The sequence below is a fragment of the Drosophila innubila genome (assembly GCF_004354385.1).
Source record: "Drosophila innubila isolate TH190305 chromosome 2R unlocalized genomic scaffold, UK_Dinn_1.0 1_C_2R, whole genome shotgun sequence".
NCBI lineage: Eukaryota > Metazoa > Arthropoda > Insecta > Diptera > Drosophilidae > Drosophila > Drosophila innubila.
The window spans coordinates 13420217-13440914 of record NW_022995374.1 but is presented as its reverse complement, the minus strand read 5'-3'; the positions used below and the strand labels follow the sequence as shown (position 1 = coordinate 13440914).

Genomic DNA, 20698 nt, shown 5'->3' with positions numbered 1-20698 from the left:
GCTTTATGCAAAGATTTTAACACATGCGTAGACATGGCAGATGACAGACAGACAGATAACTGCGTTCGTCAATGTTATTAATGCTTAGAGCATGCATTTGAAATGAAATGCTAACGAAATTTCTTTAAACTGGCGCAATTTCACTTTCATAAATCGTGCTTTATTTTCTAAACACTTTTGTTTTTTTGCGCTCTCATTGTATTTTCTATCAATTAGTTGCTGTTATGAAACACATACGCAGATTTTTACATAATTAACCTGTCCTGTACCTTTGATTATGATTTCTGTTTTTCGATAGAATTTCAAATTTTTTTATTGTGCGCGCTGTTTTTGATAGCTTTTATGCAGCCCTGTGAGTTCTATATGTTATCGAAGTATCGATTCTTGAAATGTTTTGTGTTTGCGTTTAATTAAAGTAAAATTATTTAATAAATACAAAACAAGCATGTCCAGCAGCACAAAATCAAATGATTTGGATACGAATCCAGCGCCAGATCCTCAGGCACCCATAACACGCAAGGGATTCCTTATATCCCTGAAGAACAGCAGCACTCCCATGCCCATACCGGAACAGGATGTGGTAAGTAAACGAAATCTTTGGCATGGAGTGGACTTATGCTATATATATATATCTCTTATTTCCACTTAGTATGGACGCTGTCGACCCGTTTCCGAGTTTGAGAAGCTTAACCGCGTGGGCGAAGGCAGCTATGGCATCGTCTGTAAGTGCTAATCTCATTCAAATAGTCAAGAATATAGTGGATCTGTTTTATTTATAGATCGCGCGCGTGATACACGCAGCGGTGAAATTGTTGCATTAAAAAAGGTGCGCATGGATCAGGAAAAGGATGGCTTGCCGGTCAGTGGACTGCGCGAAATAATGATACTGAAGCGTTGCCAGCACGAGAACATTGTGCGTCTGCGGGAAGTTGTTGTGGGCAAAAGCCTGGACAGGTTAGTGTTATGCTGTGCTTACACTTTTTTTTATAGGGTATCAATTAACAATTACTGTTGTACTTTACAGCATATTCCTAGTAATGGACTTTTGTGAACAGGACTTGGCATCGGTTCTGGACAACATGTCGCAGCCATTTACCGAATCTGAGGTCAAGTGCATAACGCTCCAGGTGCTGCGTGCTTTGAAATACATGCATTCCCGCTTTATTATACACCGAGATCTTAAAGTCTCCAACCTGCTGATGACGGACAAGGGCAGCATTAAAGTAGGCAAGTGGCAAATAACCAAGCTATCCCCTGACACACTTAGATTAATAAATTCTTTATTCAATAGCTGATTTTGGACTGGCACGTTTGTCCGGGCAGCCGGCGAAGCCCATGACGCCACAAATGGTTACACTGTGGTATCGTGCTCCGGAGTTGTTGCTTGGTGCCAGAACCCATTCCTCGGCGGTAGATATGTGGGCTTTTGGCTGCATTCTTGGCGAGTTATTGCTGGGGAAACCATTGCTGCCGGGTAACTCGGAGATTGCACAGCTCAATATGATTATTGATCTGCTTGGAGCACCTTCGGAATCAATTTGGCCAGGCTTCAAGGATTTGCCCGCAGTACAGAACTTTTCGCTTAGTCAGCAGCCTTACAACAATCTGAAGACTAAATTCCACATGATCGGCCAAGCGGGAAGAACTCTTCTGGGCATATTATTCTACTACAATCCCAGTAGAAGAGCCACTGCTGAAGAATGCCTGAGCAGTAAATATTTCACAGAGGCGCCCCTACGTAAGTGGAAACCAAATATTGATGCCATATCATGATATGAGTAACAATCTTTTTGCTTTCAGCTTGTGATCCACGGATGATGCCCACATTTCCTCAACACCGCAACAATGTTGTGACGCCTCAACCACCGAACTTAGCTGATATTCCAATTTCCCATTTACTCGATGTTTTCATAAAAAGAAAACGCTTAGAATAAAATTTATACTTTTTCTAAAGAGGTTCCAAATCTTTAACTAGCCAAAAATATCTTTAAAAAAAATAGCTAAATGTCAGCACTACAATTCGTCGTACCAGCCGGCAGTGCTGCCAACTTTTTATGAAAAATATAACTGTTTTTAGCTGGAAAGCATCCAAAATAAAGGCAAAAACAAACCTAAAAAAAACTGTTTGAATTATTTTATCAACGGGGAAGACTAGTGAACTTAGAGAAAATATACCTTTTCTTATCTGATTTCTAGAACGTTTAAATTGTGCGCCTTTTGCAGATTTTGATCATTTATTTAACCAAATCGATTTTTTTAGTACCAAATCGATTTACATAAAATAATTGTAGTCGATTAAGAATCGAATCGAGTCACAGCTCTAGTTCGATCGAACATATTTCACACGATTCAACACAACTTTGCCAGAGACACCAGACAAGATGACCAAAGAAGATGTGGACAGCTCTGAAAGAGACAATGTTGCGGCAGCCGTGAGTAATGATAACGCTATATTGATACAATCGGAAAAGAAAACAAATGACGCTAGCAATGCTGAGACAAATGGCGCTCAAAGCATTGCCAATAAGTCCGAGTCGAATTCACCCCAACCCCATGCAATTCAAAACAATGAGGATGCTGCGGATGATGATGAGAAAGAATTAATTAGGCGCATGCGTGCTGATGCCGTAGATAACACTATGTACAGCAAGAAATTCATACTCCAAACACTGATGACACTTAGCCAGCAGCCGGAGCAGACAGCGCTGGATCTGGAGCTGGAGGAAGACTTGTGCAAATTATGGGATATTTCTGTGGCGCCGGAAGTGGTCGCATTTTTGCTGGAAAACGATGTCATTGAGCTGATAGCGTCTGCCATTTCCACAAGCGAGGATGTGCGACTGTACGAGATCCTCATTGGTCTCCTGGGCAATATGTGTGCCCAGGTGGAGTGCGTGGAGCAGCTGACGGCCAATGCAGAGTGGATTGAGATGCTGCTCAAGCTGAGCACCTGCATGGACACGTGTATGCTGCTCCAGCTGATGCGCGTCTTTCAGTATGTCATGGCACACGTGGTGAGCGGAAAGGAGCAGCTGGCCATCGACTGGTATATTTGTTTTGCGGCCTGCGACAGCTCAGCAAAGAATCTCGGCTTCATTCTGCAGCAGTCCGTGAGTGATGAGTTGCTTATTGCTGCACTGAAGGCCACAAATGCTGTACTGGCGAGCTGTGCCCTGGTGGAGGAGGAGAACGCCCAATCTGACCTCAACTTGAAGCCCTTTGCTGAAGTCTTTCTAGTGCAGGAACTATGTGATGGTGTTAACAATGCCTTTGTGCGTCTTATGCGTGACGATCTCGCCAAGCAAGCAGATGAAATCGATGGGGAAGCTGGGGATCAGGTGACAGCCGATGAAGATGAAGACGATGATGAATCGAACTCACCAAAAATCAATTGCGATATAGAAGTAATTCAAACCTACCTCAATATTTGCACCATTCTTGTGCAGCTGCCAGAGGCGCAGATATCCATGGATTTGTATGCATCCAGCATCATGTACTGTCTGACACGCATCCTAATATTCCTGCAGCAGCCCATGCAGTTACTGCCTCTGGGCGAACGGCAGGAGGAGTATCTCGAGGACATGGTTCACATTTGCAGCGTAAGTTTTCACATTAATCAAATAAGTTTGTAATCCCTACTAAAATCACTTTCCATTGCAGTGTCTCAAATATTTTTATGACAAGGATACCTTTGCTAACATCCTCGGAGTGTGGTTAATTCTGAGACAACACATTGAGGATTATGCCGAATACGATGAGAACGATTTCGAGGCCTACGAGGATGAGCCTCGTTCACAGTACGAAGAGAATGCATTCAAATTGCTGCGTCTCTTGGGTCACATGCTGATCCAGGTGGACATTGCTGTGATCATGAAGGATATTGAAGAGATTGATGTTGTCAAAGTGGAATTGTTTCGTAATGCCTTGCAAGCGGATCAGGATGAAGATGTGCTGCTCCAGAGAGCGCACCAGCGCCTATGCGCGGTTTTAAATAATGTAGATGGCCAAGCCAAATAATACTCACAACAGGACTGAATATTGTTGCTTATAAGCGCAATATATAAATATATATACTTATACATACACTATAGAACACATAAATCGAAAATGTTTCGTTAATGCATTGGGTATAATTGAAACAGTTAATGTAGACTTAGGATTTGTCATTGATATTTATTGTTTGACGCATTATATCCATCCAGGACTGCTTGCCCAGACGCACACCGCTCTTGCCCGTGCTGCTGATGAGCAGCTGATGCTCATTATTATTTTTCAACTGAAATATGCTCTTGTCATTGCTCAGCGCGTGGGAGACATGCTCCAACTCATTGTCCAGATTGACCTGAGAAGCCTTTACCTCAATATTGATGTTGGTTTCAATAGCTTCGGAGATATTGATAACTGCCTCGTTGGCCAGATTCTGGGCAACAATCTGGCTTTTGCCAGTCAGCTCGGATAGTTGCAGACTTAAATTACCGCCTTTGGAATTCACACTCAGATTTCCATGGACGCCAGCTAAAGATTAAACAATGAATATATGACTGGACTTTGAAATTGCTGCAATTAACCCACTCATTTTCAAATCTCCCGCATCGTGTACATGTACTTCGCTTGTCTTGTGTACATTTTTTAGTTCCATTTGTCCAGTTGTGGTCTCAAACTTGGAGTTCTCCACATAGCAACAGTCGGTCTTGATGCTGCCCGCCTTTGTGGAACACTTCAAGCTGTCGCCCTGCAGCTTATCCAGAACAATGTTCTGTCAGTGAAAAGACCATTAATAGAAATTAAATGATACAAATTCAGAGTAGTCATACACCAATATGGGTTTCGATTTCGGTGCTTTTGCCCAGAAGTGTTCCCTCGCAGACGATGTCACCATTTTCGCTAAAAAGCGAAATATTTGTGGCGCGCACATTCTTTGTTGTTATGCCCTCAGCTGCCCTGACCTGCAGTGCCTCGCCCTGTATGGACTGTACAAATACTTTTGCTCCGCCATCGACGTGAACTTCGGCACGCACGGGAATCTTTAAATAGCATCTGGAACGGCCAGCTTGGGTTGTTAGCTTCGTGACCAGCACATTGACGACCTTGTCGTCATCGCTAACATTCACATCTAGTTTGGCGTTGCAGTTGTGTGTCGCTTCGCCAAGCAGTTGGGCTATGAAAACATCGCCACTGGTGTGCACATGAACATCGACAGGCTCCACTTTGAGGAATATGTCAGACTTAACATTAATGCGTGCATAGGGGTTTACATAATGCAGAAATTCCTGTTGCACCATGCGTCGGCTGCTTGTCATGGCGGGTTTCGATTTTTTTGCGTAATAACGAAAATAGTTGTTCACTGAAATTGGCGGGAACCAACGTAAACGTTGCAAAATTTGCATTATTTAGAAATTGTTCTATGCGCTTTTGATTTGTTTACACCGATTTACTACAGCTGTTCGATGCAACGTTTGTCAACACTGTGAAGAGAATTCATTATGCAGCACTTAAATCATATAAGAGTGAATTAGCCAACACTGCATTTATCCAGTCCAGTTGGAGTTTTTCAGTGTTCTTCGACGGGTGTGAAAAATTTGTGGTGCGCATTAGAAAATTCGTGTAATAAGCCTGAAAAATAACCGAAAATGTCTGGCAAAGAGAGATTACCGATTTTCCCATCGCGTGGTGCCCAGATGTTGATGAAGGCACGTCTCGCGGGCGCTCAAAAAGGTCACGGCCTGCTCAAGAAAAAAGCTGATGCATTGCAAATGCGTTTCCGCATGATCTTGGGTAAAATCATTGAGACGAAAACTGTGATGGGCGATGTTATGAAAGAAGCAGCCTTTTCACTGGCTGAGGCAAAGTTTACGTCCGGTGATATCAATCAGGTGGTGCTACAAAACGTGACCAAGGCCCAGATTAAAATCCGCACCAAGAAGGACAACGTAGCTGGTGTTACGCTGCCCGTCTTTGAGTCCTATCAGGATGGTGGCGACACCTACGAACTGGCTGGCTTGGCCCGTGGTGGTCAGCAGTTGGCTAAGCTAAAGAAGAACTACCAGAGCGCTGTCAAGCTTCTCGTTGAGTTGGCCTCGCTGCAAACCTCATTCGTCACTCTGGACGAGGTCATCAAGATCACGAATCGTCGTGTGAACGCCATCGAGCATGTCATCATTCCTCGCATTGATCGCACACTCGCCTACATCATCTCGGAACTGGACGAACTGGAGCGTGAGGAGTTCTACCGCTTGAAGAAGATCCAGGACAAGAAGCGTGAGGCGCGTGCCAAGGCAGATGCCAAAAAGGCACAGATGCTCAAGGAGGGCATCGATGTGCGGGAGCAGGCGAATATACTCGATGAGGGCGACGATGATGTGCTCTTCTAAGTATTACCCGTGTATTCCAGCAATATATTATTGTTACAAATATTTGTTCTGTTTCCATTTTAATCCGCAAACTTAAATAACGAAAAACAAAAACTCTAAATGTATGTAATTTAGCTACTGGCAAACTTTGTAAGCTTAAAAGTATATAGTTTAATTCCAATAAGAAAAAAACAAATGTATGTATTCCATTTTGTAGTTATGTAGCGCTCAAATCATGCATTAAAGTCTTTTGTTGTTCCATAGAACATATTGTTTGTTGTAATTTTGCATAAAATTAAGGGAATCTTTGTTGAAAATGGGTCATCTGACTAGTTTTCAATTGCAAAAACAATGCAAGTGCAGTCATGTGACAGAAACATATGGCTTATTCACTTCAGTGCTGGCTAACGCTGGCAGCTGATCAATCAGCTGTTTGATGAGCTGTGCTGTCTGTGTTGGGTAACGTTGGCAACTCAGCAATCAGCTGTGTGCGTCGTTGTTGTCCACGCGTCTTGGCATTTTAATTTTATATTTATTTAAAATAAAAATGAGTAGTTGCGAATTTCAAGCTGTTGTTTTAGCTGCTGGGCGTGGCACACGCCTACCCGAAGTGTTGGGCGATGCGCCCAAGTGTCTGCTGCCGGTGGGGCCCTATCCTCTAATATGGTATCCCCTCAATATGTTGAGTAGACACAATTTCACAGGTAAACCAAGTAATTACATCAATTAGACCCGACTAAAGCCATTGTTTGTTGTCCTCAGAGGTGATTGTTGTTGTGCTGGAGCAGGATAAGCTAGAGATTCAACAGGCACTAGAACGCACGCCACTCAAAGTCAAAATTGACTATGCCACAATTCCCAATGATAGCGATTTTGGAACTGCGGACAGCTTGCGCTATATATACGACAAGTAAGTCTCAAAATGCTACAGCCGTAAACTGCTTAATACCTTTTTTTTTAGAATTAAATCGGACTTTTTGGTTGTGAGCTGTGACATAGTCAGTAATGTCAGCTTGTATCCGCTGATCAATAAGTTCCGTGCTGATGATGCTTCGCTGGCGCTGTTGCTGTTCAAAAGTGGCTTTGAATCGGATGTGGTAATGCCGGGTCCAAAGACGAAACATAAGCCAGAGCGTGACTTGATTGGCATTCATCCGGCCACACAGCGTTTGGCTTTTGTCTTTGCCGCCAGCGATTGTGAGGATATGTTGAATCTGCAGCGTTACCTGCTCAAGAACAGGGGGCAACTCGATGTCTATGGCCGGCTCATGGATGCCCATATCTATGTGATGAAAAAGTGGGTGATTGACTATCTCCACAGGGTATGTCCAGTTCTAAATTATCTCTAAAAGTTCTAACTAAAATGCACTCCTTGCAGAAAGAAAACATCTCAACATTTAAAGGAGAGTTCCTACCGCATCTCATCAAGAAGCAGCATTACAGGCGCACGCCCAAAGCGATGCCGGATACGACATCCGATTTGAATGTAACTACAAAGCACGAAGATAACATCTTGCACGTGAGTGAAGAACAATTCAATAGCTTAACAATAAATATAACTTATATATTTGTTCCTCAGTACGTGACACACACTGTGATGGATCAGAAGCTAACTCAAGCTTCCCTATTTAATCAATCACTCTCGCATGTTCCTTATCATGGCGATCTTGTGCGTTGTTTTGCTGTACAGGCGCCTCCAGATGTCATTGGCGTGCGTGTAAATAGTACGCTTAGTTTTCTGGCCATCAACAGAAAACTGGCCGGGATTTGGAACGATCTGTGTGGCGAGGCACATCCATTGATTGCGCCTGGAGCAGTGGTCAAGTCTACACAGACCAAGGACATTATTGTGGCTGACAATGCAAAGTTGTCGGAGAAAACCTCATTGAACTTCAGCGTTTTTGGCTCGAATAGCATTGTGAACCCGAAGAATATTGTGACCAACTCGATCATCATGTCCAATGCAATTGTGGAAGAGGGCTGCAACATAAATAACTGCATCATTGGACACCGGGCGCATGTGAAGAGCGGCTCAGTTCTAAACAACTGTCTCATTGGACCCAACTATGTTGTGGAGGAAGACACAAAGAGTCAATCGGTGCATTTATCCAATGATGATCAGTACATGGAGATTGATATACAGTAAAGAAGGATAGATGTTTAAACTTAATGTTGCTTCTTTATTAACGAAATGAGTTAGAAGGCGGATTCTTCTAGCAGGACATTAAATATTACAAATAAGGTACACAAAACTCGCGCTAAATTTTGGGACTATATAGTGTTATAGCATATACAAGTGTAGTGACAGATGGGCACAGCTTAAAGCTAAGTTAACTCCGAACCCGGAGCTGCATGTACAAGGCGTGGAACGACAAGACTGTTTACAATATCAATGTCACAACTTGGTGGCACGCTCACTTCCTTCGCTCATACAGATACTCATCCTCATAGTAACGTGGCGTTGAGGTGGCAATGAAGACCTGCGGCCGACGCTGCTGCAACGATATGTTGATCTCTTCGGGCGTACGATAGACCTGCTGCTGCTGCTGATGCAAATGCTGGAGCTGCGGTGGCGCGGCTGTGAAGAAGCGATATGGCGCTGGAGTCACAGTGGGCGCAAGGGTCTGCGGTCTCTGCTGCGTCTGATGATGCAGCTGATGCAATTGCAACTGCGGCTGGATTTGCGGTTGAATCGTTGTCGTCGGCAATGGCTTGCGATAGGCAATTGTCGTCGGCTGCGGTTGCTGGTGTCGTATCTGTGTGACGACCTGTGGCTGCTGTTGGTATTGCACACGCACCTGCTGCACTTGCTGTGGTTGATGCTGATGCTGCAGCTGAGCCTGTTGTGCCTGTGGCTGATAGGCAATCGCCTGACGATGCTGTTGCTGCTGCTGTTGCTGTGGCTGTGGCTGATGATGAATGCGTGGTCTGGGCGCTGGCAACTCCTCCTCTTCCTCATCATCGTAACGCTCATGCTCATAGTAGTTCTCCGGGAAGTAGCGTTCCGAGTAGCGCAGCGTCACATTGGGCTTGCTTTGATGCTCCTGCAGATTGATAGGCTTGTAGAGATAATCGTTGACTATGTGATACTTGGAGGACTGCTTGCAGATGTTGTCGTGCGAGGGTGGCATGCAAATCAAATGGATTTGATGGAAGGTGAAGCCCTCAGGGCAGATCCACGAATGCTTCTGGCTCTCCTGGCAATAATGGAACACCTCACAGCTCAGCGATTCATCCGCATAGTAACTGAAGAAAGAGAAAGTTGATTAGAGTTAATAGACAATTTTATAGACGCTTTAAATGCATATAAATTTAGAGGCCGAATCATGATCAAAATGACATTCCATTTGAAAATAACTTATTTGCTTTAACTTGTTCTTCTCGAGTGTGCTTACCCAGAGTTGCGATCCGTGCAGCTGAAGGAGGATTTGCTGAGTAGTGTGGATAGACGATCGGGCTCCTCCACTTCCTCTTCCTCCTCCTCGCTCTCCTCGCTGGTTGGCTTCTTCTTCAGATAGTTGCTCTGCTGTTTCACATTCCGATTAAGATACACCTGGCGAGGCGCCTCCTCCTGATCCTCCTCGCTGTACTCATACTGAGGACGCTGTTGTTGCAACTGTTGCTGCTGCTGTTGTCGGTAGGCCAAATGCGTTTGAGCCTGAGTCTCGAAGTCATCATCTAGATCACCGGCTGCGCTGACATCCAAAGATCGCGATGAGAATCCTTTGGGCTTCTCCGTGGTGGCCGTCGGAGAGGGTGCTCCAGTGGCGGCAGCATGTGCGCAGGCGCACAGGCCGATGGCCAGAAGGACTAGTGGCAGGGCTAAGTGTCGATTGCGTCTGCAAAAACGAATATAGAAATTGGCAATAGCAATCAGATTAGCCAAGTCATGCCATCAATAAGTTAAGACTTTATGATATGGGAAACTTTTCGTTTCGTTCGCTGTGGCAACTTGAATGCGCAAAACGCGGGAACCTTTTGTGCCAACCAACAACAACAACAAAAGCTAACCACAACAACAACTGAAGATGCCGCCAAATTGCAGCCAAAGAAGGCAACAACAACAACAGCAACAACGCCAGCCCAGCGTCTACAGAGTTATGCAAGACCAAGACCAGACGAAGCCAGAAACTTGTTATAAGGTAACGACAAGACGCCTGAGACACAGCTGGGAGCTGAGCGCTGGGAGCTGCGATCTGCGAGCTGGATGCTGCCAGTTGTATGCTTTGGCCAAGAAGTGCAGTTAGTCGACCGCAGTGCAAAAACGTTGTTTACAAAGCAAACGACGCAATAGATACTCTATTATTATATTAACTTAATTTTTACATATTCGGTAGAGTTCAATTGGAATATAAGGCTATAATCTAAGCTATTCAAAACTATATTATTTTTTTAATTTCTTGCTCAAAATTTAACATTAAAGCTAATTGTCTAAAGTATTGTCAGGAGAAAATAAAAGATATATGCTATACTTAATTTTTTTGAATGCATGTGTATAAATATCCATGGTATTAGCTTTCGTTGGGTATATTCTAGTTATAAATATATTACCTAACGCAACGTTAACTTTTAACTTTTATTTTCATTTAATAGTCATCTTGACCAGTTTTTAGACTTGAATGAATGGTAACAATCTTAGCTCTAATATGGCATATTATAAATTAAATCCTTTTGACAAAATATCAGTTAAAAAGATATTGCCCAAAGTATTGATAAGATACATTTTTAATTTTTATTATTTGGTATTTGAATTATGTAAAACATATGAGTTTAATTAACCAGGCTTTGGGCCATATTGAAAGGTTATAGTCGATTATACTTTTTCAAATAGCTTCACCATGCTTGATGATAAACAAGATACGAATAATAACCGAGTTCGTTTGTATCACCAATCATTCTAACCATTTAAGGTTTTATCAACTTGTTTACAGTTGAGTTATAGCCACTTGGGAAAGTGTATAAAATGAAGATGTGCCACTTGCAGCGGGTTCAATTTGAGCGCCATTTAGTTAAAGCCACACTTGGCTATTTTACTTGAATGTCAACTTGGGCACATACGCATCCACATCCACATCCATAACCATAACCATATCCACATCCATGGAATGCGACTAAACGAAGGGGGGAATGTAATTGAGTGTACGGTCAGCTTGGCCAATGTTACGTGCCACAATTGCATTTAATTGCGGCCTTTACGTGGAAAGCAAAACTGTTACCAATAATACGAGTGCCCGTAATAATGGCAGCTGGAGCAAAAGCAAATTCGCTTCAAACTTTTACTTTCGTTGGCAATCGCATGTGTCAGACTCAAGTGGGTCTAGACAGAAGTGGGAAGGGGGACGCACACACACACACACACACACACACACAATTGTTAATGGTGATTCAATAGCTATAAGCCAGCGCTAATTAAGGCATGTTAATAAACCAAATGCTTATGTAATGCCAATGCCCACACATCCCCAACAAATCCACAACAGCCACAAGAAATATTTATGCGATTTGTTTAAGCCATTCTTTGAGGCAATTTGTCAGCCTGTCTGTCTACATGGCCTTTGGCCAAAATTGTTGGCCACCTTTGAACTTTAAAGTGAGCTAAGTACTTGTAATCGTACTTGTGGCAACAACAACATGCCTCTTGTTGCATTGTCAATGGCTTTGGCTACCGTTTGATTGCGATAATCCATAATCCTGAGGCCATCTCTTAGGTGTCTCCACCTGGCACCTGGTAGAGTCATTAGCTCAAAAGTCATCAATTTGTTGAAATTGGGTTAGCAGCCGAATTTTGCAAAAACGTTTCCTAGTGCTCTACATACGAGTATATAGTCGTAATCATGCGTTGCATGCCACGAATGTGGCCACACTCTGTCTGCCATAAATGGAGCATTCATAGCACCTCTCACTCTCTTTCTCCCCCTCACTCTCACTCTCACTTGCTTTCTGCCTGGTCTGGTGGCCAAAACCAGCTGTTACCATGTGTTCATCTGGCTCCACATTACATCACTTGGTCGGCCAAGAAACGTTGATGCGTTGATGTTGATTTTGTTTTGGACGTAGATATGGCTTTTGCCTGTCTCCTTGTCTCTTGACTCTTGTCTCCAGCTGCAACTGGTGCACTTAAACACAGCTAAAGGAAAAGTGGTTTCATTACACACTCATAGCATACATACCAATCTGTGTGCGTTTTCATTTCTTGACAGAGTTTCTTACATTTTTCTTTTTAATTTTTTTGTTTTTTTTTTTATTATTTTGGCCATAAGTTGCAGTTGCTTTGATTTCCTTAAATGTTGGGTGTGCTGTGTTTAAGGCGGGAATGACATAAGACTCGTTGTTGGCTTATGAAACAGAAGTTAGCTCCATATTAAGGGGAGTTTACAGAGTGAGTATAACCAGTACAATTTTCCAACTAGAGCAATGGCTAAGATCTGTTCAAAATATTAAATAAGCAATTTTTATTTCTATCAAAAACAACGTATAGATTTTTTCAAATTCTTGGTTATCAATTTAAAATTTATTTGAGTAATATCTTAATAGCATTTTTTACAAAGTACCAAAATAATTTCTAGCTACAATTAACCAACCTAAGGTTGTGAACCAAGTCTTTTGTTTTTAAGTTGCTTCAATTATTAAGTTGAATTCCTTTAATACTTTAATTTATGCATAAATCTAATTTTTTGCCCTTAAAGAAAATTAAATTTTCCGCTATCATACAGCATGGAAAATTATCAACTGATTTGTATATATAATAAATTTCTTTTATCAGAGAAAACACGTAAAGCATTGTCATTCGTTGTCATTAAGCACCCAAGTTTGTTGCCTAAGTCTTTTGTTTTTTTTCAGTTGATATCAACTAGCGACTTATCAGTTATGCTATGGCTTACCATATTCTATATAGATTTACGCCTAGTTAGCTTGGTATTTGCAGCAAAGCGAATCATTTAAAGCGTTGCCATTAGCTGCCATTTAACACACTTGAAAGTTTGTTGCCTAAGTCATTTGTTTTCACCTGAACTATTGAAGGCACGAGTGCAACGCGTACTTTAAATCTCTTTCTCCGCTTTGTTGGTTAATTATACACACGCTCGTTAGCCACGCCAACTCGAAATTGTTGAGAAAAAAAAAGTGAAATAGAAAACTTGAAAATAAATTACATTGCAATGTTACAATTACAACAAATTAAACAACGTTAATGGGCAGGCATTTAGTGGGGCTTCACTGTGGCTGCGCTGTTTGCGTTTAATGTGCTTGGGACCCGTTGATTTGGAACCATGTGAATTATGCGATGGTTGCCTGATAATTGCGTGGCAATGAATTTTATGTGCAACATTTTCTTTCACGAGATCAAAAAATAAACCAAAAAAAAAAAGGCTAGAAAATAATGTGTTACAATTTGAATGACCTTCGACTGAGATTTGACTGTGGGAGTGGGAATCTAAGATTTAATTGAAACGGGGCGTCGATTTATAAATTGCACTAAACACACACCCCAAAAACAGCAACAACAACGATAACAACTATTTAATCGTCATAACAATTGACTACGATTTGGCATGTTTCTTGATTGAGACAGAGGCAGAGGAATAGAGAGGGATAGGGAGGGAGAGAGAGAGAGAGGGTGGCCTCGCCTTGTCTTTGGGCGCATTGCTGTGCGTACCTGCCTAACTGTAATTTCAAACGCGACGTGTTGAAATATTGCGTATACGCCACATGTGTGTGCGTGTGTATATGTGTGTGTGTGCGTTTCTTGTGCGATACAATTTCATTGCAGTCACCAGCGCATTGAATTGGGTTATATAAGACGCGTAATTGATACGCCTTTACTTTTAGAAAGGATTGTCATAGCTTGGCCAAAAACTGTTGCAATTTGTGATGTGACAGATTGTGATCTGTTGTCCAACATTTAAGCCAAATACTATCGTGAATTGCACTGGCCATGGGCTGGCAATGAGTCAGCTGCTCAGCGGGACAGTTGTCAAGTTTTTGGAGCTATTGATTGACACAAAGGTTGCAGCAGATATTGTAAGTAATGTAGGTAGCATTTTCCAAGCTAAGTATTTACTTAGTTTTTTCACTACTTTTTTCTGTTTCTGTTTTTCTTTATATTTTTTTTGCGCACATTCAGACAATGCGATTAGGTAATAAGCCAAGGCAACCAAAAGCGGTTCAAAAGATTCAGCTCGAAGCGCCACAGGCAGCAGCAGCAGACAAACAAACAAAGCAAAACTCCCACGCCAACACACACACAGACACACACACACACATATACAAACACACTCACACATTTAGCTAGTAGACACGCCAACTAAAAGTCTCGACAGTTACAGTTACGTATGGTCGACGACGTTTTGAAATGTTTGTAAAGAATCTTTTGTGGTTGCCAAGCGACACAAATCTTAAGCCCAGCGGCATTGCCCCTCCTCCTGCCCACTCTCCAACCCTAGCAGTTCCCTCTTTCCAGTCCATAACAAAAAAAAAATAGACAATACAAAACGTTAATTATTAACTGGCGGCTGCACGAATTGTTATTGTTACTGCAACTGGATGAATCATTGTACAACTTTGACTTACTGCATTCTGTGTTTAACTGCAGCTTCAGATCGGCTGCTGCTATATATATATATATAGATATATCTATATATAGTTATGTATATCCAATTGAATTGTTTTCCTTTAGAACGTTTTCAACACACACTTTTACAAGCTTTTATTGTTTTTTTTTTTTTTATTTGACACTCGGCACTTTGCTGCACTCTGTATGCACTTATAAACTTTTGCTGTTCGAGATACCCTATAGATATCTGTTGTCTTAAATGCCACTAATGCTACTACTCTGGGCTGGGGGACTAACGGTTCGCGCCAGCTCAAACAACTAAATGAATGACTTTCTTCAGCGTGTTTATGTTTTATACCAAAACCGACCGAAGTCGACGTTTGCTTTTAACGCTCCGATCCACACCACAAAGAGCTCGTCGAGTGGCGAGTGGCAAGTGGCAAGTTGACTTTGGCTTTGGGCTTGGTTTTTTGCTTCGTTTCTCTTTAGCCATGCTCTTAGACATTCAGTTAACTGTCGTCTGGCTTAAGACTCTTTGCGTATTGAGTGCTTTTATTTTTCGCTGTCATCTTTAATGGTTTATTATAATTTAATATTTTTTTTATGGTCAAATACTGTGCGAAATTATGTCATTTTAAAGTTAATAGATTTAGTTATATATTCTTTTTATGTCTCATAAATTTGTGGAAATTGGTGAAATATACACGCTTTGTGATCCTATAAAGCTTAGGTAAAAAGTATTAGTTAGCCTATCGACTGCATCCTGTCTATTTTTCTATCCCACTTCCGTATATTATTATGTTAAGCAATACTCTTTATTCCTTCATATACAATAAATAGTATTAATAAATAATATATAATAAATACAAAATATCTGTCTGTTAATCTTTTTTCCATCCGTCTATGGGAGCTAGAAATACTATATTTATTAATATGTAGCTAATCGTTTGTTTTACTCTTTTCTGGTAGTGGAGATCATTTAGTATTTTTGACTTTTGTCACATTTTTATCACTATTAAAATACACTTAGCAACCATAAAATTCTTCATAATTTTAGCAATAGAAATGTTGTGTAAATATTATAAATTAAATATAACGCATACGCCATGCAGGCCAAGAGCAAACCAATTTTTGGCAAAGTTATACGAATATCTGAGGCGGCATTTGCAGTAACTACAGATTTGCATCCATCAGATACTTTATCTGTAGTAGGAGAACGAGTAAATGCAATCGACTTGGCTAGTTGGAAAAAGATATTCTCGTAATTAACATTTGAGCTGTTGATTTTCTCAGCCTTCATATGAGATGCGACTTTTATGTATATGTTTAATATATATGTATATACATATATATAGTTGCATTTGCATAGTGTTGTTGCAGTTGGTGTTTTAGCTGTGGTTGTTGTTGTTGTAATTGTTATTTTTATTTCAGCTTGAATATAATTTTGCGCCGGTTTTTCAACGTTGCTCCCACAGACCGCGAAACCTGCACAACAACTCAACGCCAATGAAATGCTAAAAGCTAAAAGATGCACACACACAGACACAAACACACTTAGACACTGGGCATGGGTGTAGATACAACACACACACACTCACACAAAGAGATGCATCGCATTTGTTTTGCTAATATGAATTAATTTATAAAGCCTGTCCAGGGGAGGCAAGAGAGAGAAGGCAGCTTCGTCTGTTGAACTTTTGGCGTTGCACTTGCCTCAAAAAATTGTATGGACAACATGAAAATGTTTTGGCAGCAGCATTGAAGCATTTCATTTGCGTTCAATGTCTAGACTTGGACACTGACCGCAGTCGATACAGATACAGATACAAAACAGATACAGCTGCAGTTGCAGTTGCAGATACAGATGAAGCTATAAACGATTTGGCTATGCAAAGAAGCGTAACGCAAAGAAAGTGCACTTGTTGTTGCAGCTTTTTAAAAAGTGTTTGAAGTCACGTTAGCTTAGGTTTTGGCTTCTCTCTCTCTCTCTCTCTGTCTATCTATCTCTCTATCTCTAAGCTGCTGTTGCCTGAGTTGAGCTAAGCTTGTTAGCCAGGTGATATAACAAGTTCACATAATTTGCTAGCTTTTCTTTTCATTGCATATTTTTATATATATATATATATATATATATACTTGTATATCTCTCTATATATATGTACATATATCCGATTTAAAATAAAAGTTGCTTGATCCGCATGCACAATGAGTCGATTTCGCAGGGCGGCAACCGCATCGAAATTCCCAACTTGATTCAGCAAATTGTAATTGCATCCAAACACAAGCCAATCAAATAAGTTCCCAGCTTGTTTTTTAGTTCGCCTCAATTATCATACATAATTAATAAATAGTATTCAAGCCAAAAGTCATTTGAATGCATTGACAACACTCAAAACTGCAAACTGAAAACTGTAAACTGAACTCTTGATTCATAGTTGTCTATTCCATTCGCATTTCAGTTGCTTCAGGCAAAATGCTATAATGACAGTCATAAAAACAATAACAAAATACGAAAACAACGAAAAACAAAGAGTTATCCATTATACGATACTATGTATCCCCAGTACAATGCATAATGGCAACAGCTGGATGCAGTCAAAAAGACTTGGCCTAAACGTCGCTTCGGCTTGTTTTGAGGAAGTTGTTGTTGATTGTCACACAGTGACTGCGCTTGCCGCATAACTGTTTTCAGCTGATTCAGACGGTCAGGTTCAATTCGAAATTATGGCCATAATAACGCAAACATAACAAAGAAATTTCATTGCAAACAAAACGAAGCTAAAATGCTCTTTAAATTTGAAATCATTTTGGATTTACAGCTATTTTGCAGTTCTATGTTAGTCACATGCAATTTATGTTAATACGCTGTTAACTGGATAACAGAAGCAACGCATAACAGACAGAGAGGGCAATATGACAATATAAATGAATTTTTATTTTATTCTTTATCAGCGGTACAATTAAAATTAAATATTTTTTATAAATAAATGCTTGATTTATATCGTTTCTATATTAAACAATGTTTGAAAAAATAAACTTAAACTGAATAATTTCAGAATTATTCTTTAAAACTTTTAAAAAGCTTTTAAAAGCTAGTTTAACATCTGTTAAACTTCTTTATTACTGTTTAATTTTATAAGATGAGTGAAATGAACTCTCAACACGGAAACACGAGTTTAGTAATTTAATTACAGCTATAAAATTGTATTCTAATGGATCTGAAATGAGTTTAATAAATTAACAACTAGTTAATTAAATGTTATAAACTTTCATTAGAAATAGCTAGAGAATGATTGTATTAATTTATAACATTTTTATTACAACAGATTAGCAAATCTTTTAACAAGGTTTGCGTATTAACAGCTTGTTCACACTCAAAAGAAATACCATAAAATGAAAGAGATAGAGAGAGTGAGTTTTGTACAGTGTTTTGTTTATAAACTAATTAGCCTTAATGCTCCAGTTGGCTCACAAAGACAATGCGTAAATGTTATGTCATTCGACTGTGCCTTTCCTTTTGATGGGCCTCTGGGTTAGTACATGGATTTGAGAGTATTTCACAAGAATTACGATTATGATTTAATTGCTTGTTTTTTTTTTTTTCTGTATTTTTCCCAGCCATATTATGGCATCAAAAGCGAAAGTCAGCGCACAGTTAACTAAATGGGAATCTGTGAACGTTCTAATTAGATCTGGGGAAGTTCAAGGTTTGACTCGATGAGTGGCGAATTAAAATTGATTATATTAACTCGACAAACTGGAGGTTCTGGGCGCTGTCAGCTCATTAAATTAGCCGCGGCACATACGTGTTCATAGTTAGCATTAGATTAAGTAATTTCTGTTCAATTTGTGCGCTGGGTGTGTGTCCGTCTGTTCGTCGATTTGTCGGTTTTTATTCGAAGTTGATAATTAAATACGTTCGTACTTCTAACTGACAGCACACCCACTAAGTTTTGTGGGGATTTTTATTTCACATTGTCTAACAATGGACAAACTAAAGACCATTAAAACAACAGCCGGAACTTGTGAGCCGCATGATTTGTAAGTTTTTATAATACCCTCTAGACATGGCATGTTGATAAAAGGGTATGATAGAGCTATGCAAAGGTAGACTATAGAATATTGGTAGAATTATTATTATCGCAGTTACCTATAAAACTAGTATGTTCACTTTAAGCCCGTATAAAGGGTATCTTCTAGTCATGCAATATTCTTTTTTTACTCTTTTTCTTAAAGTCATTTAAGAGCTATCAAGATTTTACTTATGACTATGAAAATTAGTGCAATATTTGGGCTTACGGAAATGACTTGAACTTGACATTGAACGGGACTGGGCATCGAAGGGGTAACGGGGTGACGGGGGCAGGGGTATAATAATGTGGAAGGTGGAGCGCACAAAGAAATGCAAATGTTTTACCATGAGTTACTCTCACATAATTATCAGCTGGAGCGGAAGGAAGTAAAGCTAAGTTTCAAACAGAGCTGTGAACAAAGCACTGATAAATTTATCTAATTGATAAACGTCTTTAATCTAGCTATGATCTTCCTATGATATGACCATGATATCTCAATGATCTGACTATGATTTAGATGAGGTGTAACTGTGATTTAACTATGATTTTAATAGAATTTAGATTCGATCATGCTTTGACTAAGCTCTTCATTGCTTTTTTTCCAATATACTTCTGATCCATCTACGATATAATTCTCGGCTCGTTTAATCTTCCTACCATTAATATGACTTTAAATGTCTACGAATCTATGATCTTCAGATTTTTCTCTGATCTATCAGTGATCTACCTCCAAAGTTGCGTTGACTCTCATTTAGATATGATTTATCGCTCTAATCTACATCCGATTTTTCTCTGTTTTCGACTTTGATTTACCGCAGAGGAACCAGAGCTACGATATTTTTAATATGATTTACTTCTGCGATCATCGTACGATATAACTCTGATCTAGTTCTGATATACCTCTTACCTAGCTACGATCTACTTCCGATTTATCTTTGATCTACCGCAGATCTACCTCTCATTTATCTCTTGATCTTATTTAGCTTTAACACTAGCCATTCAGTTATTGTTGTGTAATTTGAAATCAATTGCAACGCCAAAAGAGCTGTACATTGTTTGATGGGTTGTTGTCGAGTTGTCGGGTGCGTGAAGCGTGCCTCTTGTCCCCGTGCTTGATATCACCTCCAGATTGGGCATGGCTCGCTGCTTAACGGCAGATTGTGAGGCGTTGCCAATTGGTGTGGTGTTGTGTGGTGTTTTGTGGTGTGGCCAACAAAAGAAATGCTGAGTTATATGTCTATGCGCTCTAATTAATTCCAGTTCAGTTCAAGGCGTCTGTCCGTCTCTGTGTCTCTCTATAAATCTGTGCGTTCCATTGACGATTTGTAAGCAAATGCAACAAATTCGCATTTCGTTACAAATTCCATTGTTTTTTTTTTCGTTTTTCTCTTTTTTTGGTTGGGGGCGTAGTTCGCAGTTGGTTGCTGCTGCCCTCTAATTGAAGCCTCTCCCAAAATCTCCCAGACTTATTATTTATCATGCTTGTGTTACCATTTCAGCAAGTTCAAATTTTGCAGCTGCCCCATAATTATTTATGCAGCTCACTGTAATTGCTTTTGCCTTATTAAATGGGTCAGTCTTTTTATTTTCTGTTTTGTTTTCATGTTGTTGAACTTGAAGTTAAGTTTGTTGGTAACAAAACTGTGACCTTTGCAACGATTAATTCTATTGTACAACAGAGTTGCGTTTAATTAAAAACTCCCTTCAATAATTAGGGCTGTCAG

General features: G+C 40.3%; 6 protein-coding genes across 6 annotated transcripts; 4 read left to right on the top strand and 2 right to left on the bottom strand.

Annotated features, from left to right (window-relative positions):
* The first annotated feature begins 384 nt into the window (after positions 1 to 384).
* LOC117783919 (cyclin-dependent kinase 10) lies at positions 385 to 1956 on the top strand. The gene is made up of 6 exons (XM_034621487.1): positions 385 to 580; positions 650 to 722; positions 780 to 954; positions 1025 to 1227; positions 1292 to 1738; positions 1801 to 1956. The coding sequence occupies exons 1-6, from the start codon at positions 446 to 448 to the stop codon at positions 1932 to 1934; spliced, it is 1167 nt and encodes a 388-aa protein (XP_034477378.1). The 5' UTR covers positions 385 to 445; the 3' UTR covers positions 1935 to 1956.
* A 370-nt stretch (positions 1957 to 2326) lies between these two features.
* Positions 2327 to 4101, top strand: LOC117785451. Its single transcript, XM_034623457.1, has 2 exons — positions 2327 to 3599; positions 3661 to 4101. Exons 1-2 carry the CDS (start codon positions 2382 to 2384, stop codon positions 4015 to 4017), a joined length of 1575 nt encoding a protein of 524 aa, XP_034479348.1. The 5' UTR covers positions 2327 to 2381; the 3' UTR covers positions 4018 to 4101.
* A 47-nt stretch (positions 4102 to 4148) lies between these two features.
* Positions 4149 to 5460, bottom strand: LOC117785454 (protein FAM185A). The gene is made up of 3 exons (XM_034623460.1): positions 4815 to 5460; positions 4573 to 4756; positions 4149 to 4515 (listed from the first exon to the last, which is right to left on the bottom strand). Exons 1-3 carry the CDS (start codon positions 5385 to 5387, stop codon positions 4154 to 4156), a joined length of 1119 nt encoding a protein of 372 aa, XP_034479351.1. The 5' UTR covers positions 5388 to 5460; the 3' UTR covers positions 4149 to 4153.
* A 76-nt stretch (positions 5461 to 5536) lies between these two features.
* Positions 5537 to 6616, top strand: LOC117785455 (V-type proton ATPase subunit D 1). The gene has a single exon (XM_034623461.1). It carries the CDS (start codon positions 5631 to 5633, stop codon positions 6369 to 6371), a length of 741 nt encoding a protein of 246 aa, XP_034479352.1. The 5' UTR covers positions 5537 to 5630; the 3' UTR covers positions 6372 to 6616.
* Positions 6617 to 6827: 211 nt separating this feature from the next.
* Positions 6828 to 8520, top strand: LOC117785452 (translation initiation factor eIF-2B subunit gamma). The gene is made up of 5 exons (XM_034623458.1): positions 6828 to 7054; positions 7113 to 7260; positions 7312 to 7672; positions 7729 to 7869; positions 7930 to 8520. Exons 1-5 carry the CDS (start codon positions 6898 to 6900, stop codon positions 8494 to 8496), a joined length of 1374 nt encoding a protein of 457 aa, XP_034479349.1. The 5' UTR covers positions 6828 to 6897; the 3' UTR covers positions 8497 to 8520.
* Positions 8510 to 15223, bottom strand: LOC117785453 (putative cyclin-dependent serine/threonine-protein kinase DDB_G0272797/DDB_G0274007). Its single transcript, XM_034623459.1, has 3 exons — positions 14919 to 15223; positions 9746 to 10189; positions 8510 to 9596 (listed from the first exon to the last, which is right to left on the bottom strand). Exons 1-3 carry the CDS (start codon positions 14921 to 14923, stop codon positions 8765 to 8767), a joined length of 1281 nt encoding a protein of 426 aa, XP_034479350.1. The 5' UTR covers positions 14924 to 15223; the 3' UTR covers positions 8510 to 8764.
* Between the last annotated feature and the right edge of the window lie 5475 nt (positions 15224 to 20698).